This window comes from Drosophila kikkawai, chromosome 2R (assembly GCF_030179895.1).
Source record: "Drosophila kikkawai strain 14028-0561.14 chromosome 2R, DkikHiC1v2, whole genome shotgun sequence".
NCBI lineage: Eukaryota > Metazoa > Arthropoda > Insecta > Diptera > Drosophilidae > Drosophila > Drosophila kikkawai.
In genome coordinates, this window is record NC_091729.1 from 20,812,706 (window position 1) to 20,818,406 (window position 5,701).

The 5,701-nt window shown below is 44.2% G+C and overlaps 1 protein-coding gene across 1 annotated transcript; it reads left to right on the top strand.

The window, feature by feature from the left end:
* Window positions 1-3,220: 3,220 nt before the first annotated feature.
* Window positions 3,221-5,004, top strand: Spn47C (Serpin 47C). Its single transcript, XM_017181558.3, has 3 exons — window positions 3,221-4,191; window positions 4,254-4,398; window positions 4,460-5,004. The coding sequence occupies exons 1-3, from the start codon at window positions 3,313-3,315 to the stop codon at window positions 4,582-4,584; spliced, it is 1,149 nt and encodes a 382-aa protein (XP_017037047.2). The 5' UTR covers window positions 3,221-3,312; the 3' UTR covers window positions 4,585-5,004.
* The last annotated feature ends 697 nt before the right edge of the window (window positions 5,005-5,701 follow it).

A 5,701-nucleotide genomic window follows, 5' to 3' on the forward strand; every position in this document is an offset into this window, starting at 1 on the left:
ACATACATGCAGTGTGTCGTGGGTAATACCAATAGGTATAGGTATATATCCCACTCCATTTCGGAGTCAAGCTCAGACATAAAATTGTATTTTTATTGTTTTCCTCTACGTTGTTTTTAATACTCTTTCCAGGAATTAAAAATAAGGAAAAGGATCTTTTCAAATCTTTTATTTTAAAGCCTAAAAGTATGCTTAAAGAGTTTTCATAGCTTTATAGCATACTTTTAAGCAGCTAAACTAGAGATTTCAATCGAATAGAAAGACTTATACTCAGTAAGCTTCCCTAGGTATCCCCTTAGAACCATAAATATGTACTAAGAATGTTTTCAAAATGTATTTAAATGAATTCCTTTTCTGTTCCTTTTCAAACTGAAGAGTAACCACACTTCGATTGTGCCAATTCAGCCTCATTCACTTGTTTTCTCTGAGCATTTGTCTGCGCTTGAGACGTTTTTATCGTCTTGGCCATAAGCCTAAACAAATACAAACAATTTTGTCTCAACAAAAGGACGAAGTAGAGGGATATATATGCGAAGCAAATCGGAAACAGCAGAGCCAACAGAAATGAAGAAGCACTGAAAAATAAATTGTAAAAAGCTATAGAAAAATATAAACAGAAATCAGCGGCAAACTAGACAGAAAAAAAAAGCAGCGAGCGGGTATAGAATGAGCAAATGCTGGGAAAATCAATTGATTTTAGCTCAGACAGCAGACTCACACTTCACAAACTGTTGCTCCTGATTTATTGAAATCATTTACCGCAAATCAGACAATTCCCTCACAAACTGTACAACTAATTAAATGATGAATGCCTGCGACAACAGCTCGGGGACCGGTTGCGTGTGCAAATGCATCTAAGGCGACAGTTTGGGGGGAAAACAATACGGAATACGGAATGCCGAGTGATTCCCAGAAGTTTGATTGAACAATGAATGATTTAATTAATAAATAAATAGGTGTGTGCCTACGTGTCTCTCTCTCTCTCTCTCTTTGAGCAAGCCAAGCGTTGCACAATTCGATTGCAGCAGTGAAGTGTGGCACAACAATTAATTATTGAGCTCGACGTGAGTCTTGTTCTCGGGCTGACTCTCCCTCTTCCGTATCGGTGGAGGTGTAACGGTGCGTATGCGTGACAACGTGTTGCAACACATTTGTCGATTGTCGTCGACAGTTTACTATTGCAGCTGCAATTGCAGTTTGCAGTTTGCATTTTACAGCTTACTGCTCACTCTGCCATTTAGTCTGCTGTTTGCTATTTGCCAGATTCCGCCTGCTGTTTGATTTCAACTGCAAAATGGACCACAAATCAAATGGACAAAGCTACAAAGTCACACATCCGATTCGGATACGGATTCTGTTTCGAATAGAGAGAGCGACTGAGAATTGGGCAAATAGAATTTGTTAGTTTCAAGCAAACCAAACGCATCTCCCGGGCTCAGTTTCTAGTTACACTTTCAGGCGGAATTCAATTGGCCATCGAATCGAATTACCATATGCCGGAGAAAAGGGTTAATTTCGGCAAAAGACTCCAAAGAAGTCGAGCCAATCAATTCGCCATTGTCGGCGGTGGCTGCTACTCAATATTTTAGCAAAATTTCGTATTTATTGCGGTCTCCTATAAGGAAGTTCGCATCGAGACGACACTCAGTACGGCTTGGCGAGGAGGGTCGAGTGGGGCTCTGGGCCACAAACTAGTTGGCTGAGTACTTCTCGATGCGCAGCAACCGCAACACAGCACACAGAAAGTTTCACAATCGAAAATGATAGCCCGAAGGGGGCTCCCAAGAAAATTTGTGTGAGTTTCCCAGGCTGCAAGGAGCAGCTTCCTCCACCTTCTCCTTTTCATTTGTTTCATTTTGGGCCACCTAAGCCATCAAAGCCGCATAATACAGAAAATGTTCGAAGCCATACCATCATCAGAAATTGGCGGAGTATGTTGCCTGCCTCGAGGCGCTTTCGGAATACTTGCCACTTGGTGCTTGCTACTTCATGAAAATGCAATTAGTGCGCGATTTGAATTCGATGGCCCAGGGTAATCGCGTTCTTAGAGCTCAGAAGAGGCTGCCTCAATTGTAAAGACAAAAGAATTCAATTATAATTGCATTATGGCCAAAAGTTTAGGCACAGCATCGTAATGCGATCAAAATATTGAAAATTAAACGCATTTGCAAGTCCAAAGAGGGGGGATGGAAAATTTAAGGAAAATGGAAAACGGAGAATGGCAAATGGCAGCTGGCAAATGGGGGTCGATTAGGCGGGCAAATCGCACTTAAATGGCTCAATCAGACGTGAAATTTGTTCATTTGCGCCAGCCGAGTGCATGAGCAAATGCATGATTGAATGGCACACACACACTACAGTACACTACAATAAACTCAGGTGTGCACACACACACACATCACGGCCTAGACATGTAGAGAGCGTGACGTCAAAAGGTGAACGAAATGAAATTGAAATATAAATACAAAACGCATCGGGCGCATAAGCAGAGCAATCAAGCGCGAAATCTGTGCATAACGCAGTCTCACTTTATGAGACAAAGGGACAGAAAGGGAGGGCCACATCGTCAGAGAAAAAGACGGCAACTGCTGCCAGGGAAAGAGAGAGGAAGCTGGGAATGTGTAGACATCATTTAAGTCACTCCAGCATAAGTACACCCTCTCACACACACAGACAGAACCCGCCAAGGCATCTGCCAATACATTGACTTTATTGACTTGCTGTCGTGGCATGCAAATAACAATGCCAAACCCTATTCCCCTAGATTTTTCCCACAATTTTCCGCAGCTTCCCCTTTATATTCGGCAAAAATATTTGCCAGTCGAGACGAAAAATTGGCAGCGATGCGAGCCCCCTAAACAAACAGTGCTAAACAATAGCAAAAACAAAAACATCTGTCTAGCAATGATAAACAACAACTATTTCCCCATGAAAAATATCATTTAATAAAAACAATGAACACACATTCACTTTAATTTCATTTTGTCAAAGTGTTCAATTAGTTTTTTTATTTAAAAACTGTGAAATAAGTAGAAGCAGGATTTATTTATTAATTATATTCAATTGCGCACCCACGGAAACCGGAAAAACTTGATCTACAGATCCAGAGATATATTTAAACCAGCTGGTGACTCAGTCCAAAGACCCATTGTTGGCCTTACATCAAATCTTCTCAGTCTCAGTTGAATCTCAACATGCCAAGCGAATGGGGTAAGAACACTCGGCTGTCGGACTGTCTAAATTAAGGTAGTAAATCCCACCTGCCTTTCCTTTTCTCTCTCCCCAGTTTTCCTGATTCTCTGCCTGGCTCCAATGGCCTCTGGGGGCACTACGGCGCCATCGCTCAGCGCCAGTCCGATCGTCTTCGCCCGGAATCTGTTCCGTGCCATCAACGAGGATGCTCCGCCGATGAACCTCTTGGTCTCCCCTGCAGCGGCCCGTAGTGCCATGACCCTGGTCTTCATGGGAGCCGGCGGAAAGAGTGCGGATGAGCTGCGCTCCAACCTGATCCTGGGAGCAGCCAAAAAGCAAGAGATTGCCAAACAGCATGCGGAGACCTGGAGCCGGGAGTGCTCCTGTGCCGAGAAGGGAGTGGCTCTGCAGCTAGTCACCCGGTTGTATGTGGATGAGGAGGTGAATGTAAGGCCGGACTTTAATCCGCAGGCCGAGGAGTTCTTCAATGCCACGGCAGATTCCCTGAACTACACGGATGCGGAGGGCTCCACAAAGAAAGTGAACAAGTGGCTGGAGAAGCAGACATTTTACACTGTGCGCAACTTCCTCACACCGGAGGTCTTCAATACCGAGTCGAGTGTGATTCTGGTCAACTCTCTGTTCTTCCGGGCCAAATGGAGCCATGGGTTTCCCCTGGATGCCACCTCGCTGGGTGACTTCTGGATCAATCCTCGCCAGCGCATGGAGGTGAACATGATGCGGCAGATCGGTCAGTTTCGCTATGGCGAATCCAAGAAGCTCAAGTCGCAGATCCTGCAGCTGCCCTTTGAGAGATCCAACATGACCATGCTGATAATCCTGCCCAAGCCCATCGATGGACTGAGCAGATTGGAAGGTAAACTGAGGGAACTTGACCTGAACGAGGTGGCTGCCAGAACACACTTGAACGAGGTGGAAGTGACCCTGCCAAAGTTCCGAATCGAGTGCGATATTGATCTTAAAGTGCCACTGCAAAAGGTAGGATTTACTTATATAATTTATATATTTACTTATATATTTTTTATATATTTGTTTAATAGTTGGGAATCAATAGCGTCTTTGAGCCTGGTCAGGCGGATTTAAGTGGCATTTTTGGCAAGAACTCACCACAAAGGATATCAGAGGCCCGGCACAAACTGTTTCTTCTGGTAAATGAGGCTGGCTGTGAGACGGCTCCGGAAACAAGTAAGTTTTCAAGGAAACTATATGAAATAATATTAAATATATATATAATTGTTTTCCTTAGAAACCAAAACTAAAAGGGTTAAGAAGAATGCCGATCGCAAAACCTTTAAGGTCGACCGTCCCTTCGTCTTTGCCATTCGCAACCAAAAGAACGTCTTCTTCGTGGGCCACTTCATTAAGCCCTAATTGCTTACATATAGATATTTCCCCGCAGGCAATCGCTGCAAAATGGCAATATCCCAATGAACATCAAATTATTGCCAAACAAATGTACACAATGCACACCAGATACAAAGAGCAGCTAGTGGGGGCGAAGGGCTTTCGGCGTGCCAAACAAATGGCAAAATGGCTGCCGGACAGATCATTGCAAAAATTCGCAGATAGGCGGAGGAGGAAACGGAAGTGAGGAAAGGGAAAGAGGCAGCAAGGAAACGGCGGCTGGCCAAAACCAAATGAAAAGTAACGGGAGCCATTGAGTGAGGCTAGGAAGCCGGAGGTTTAAATACTCTTAACCCAAAATTTTAAAAAGCCAGACAGCATATTTAGTGTTTAGTAGTGTTTTCTTTAAAAATAATAAATATTAATTTAAGACTTCTAAGAAAAAGGGTTTAAAATTAATACTAAAGGCACCTAAAATTCCTGTAATATTTGTTTTAACCCAAAAGAATTTCCACCTGAAATCCTGAGAGAGAAATCCAAAGTTCAAGTGGCCAACAGAGCCATAAACAGATGGACAGAAAAAATAAGTTAACCTCCCTCCAGAGAGAGAGTAGGTAAAAAGCGGCAGTAAACGAGCAACGCCGGGATTCCTTGGCCCAGCCCAGGGAAGCCAACTTGTTAGCCAATTTTAAATACAACTGCTGCCACTGACAGTAATCAAGATTGCACGGCAATGGCGGCGCGGCTACAACAATGCCAAATGCCATTCCGGCCAGCAAGGGCCAACAATTGAAAAATAAGTAATTTCTCAACTGTAGTGAAGTTCAGAATCGCAGAATCGCAGGGTGGCCGAGAGCAATGGGAGCTGGAAAAGGAGCAGGAGAAGGAGCAGGAGCAGGAACAGAAGCAGCAGCTGAGACAAGCCAGCCAAAGGAATAGGAATCGGAATCGGAGTCTCTCGTCCGGTTGGAAAACTTTGCCCGTCCAATTCATCGATGATTGTCCTGCCACGCGATTCTGTCCCTGGCACCGCCGTCTGTCATTGATGGCCATTCCAGTTCCAGCTCCCAGCTCTAGTGACCGGTGTGCCGAATGTTTGTTTATCTTTCTGCCGAGTTCTCCCCCACGGAACTGCTCTTCCGTC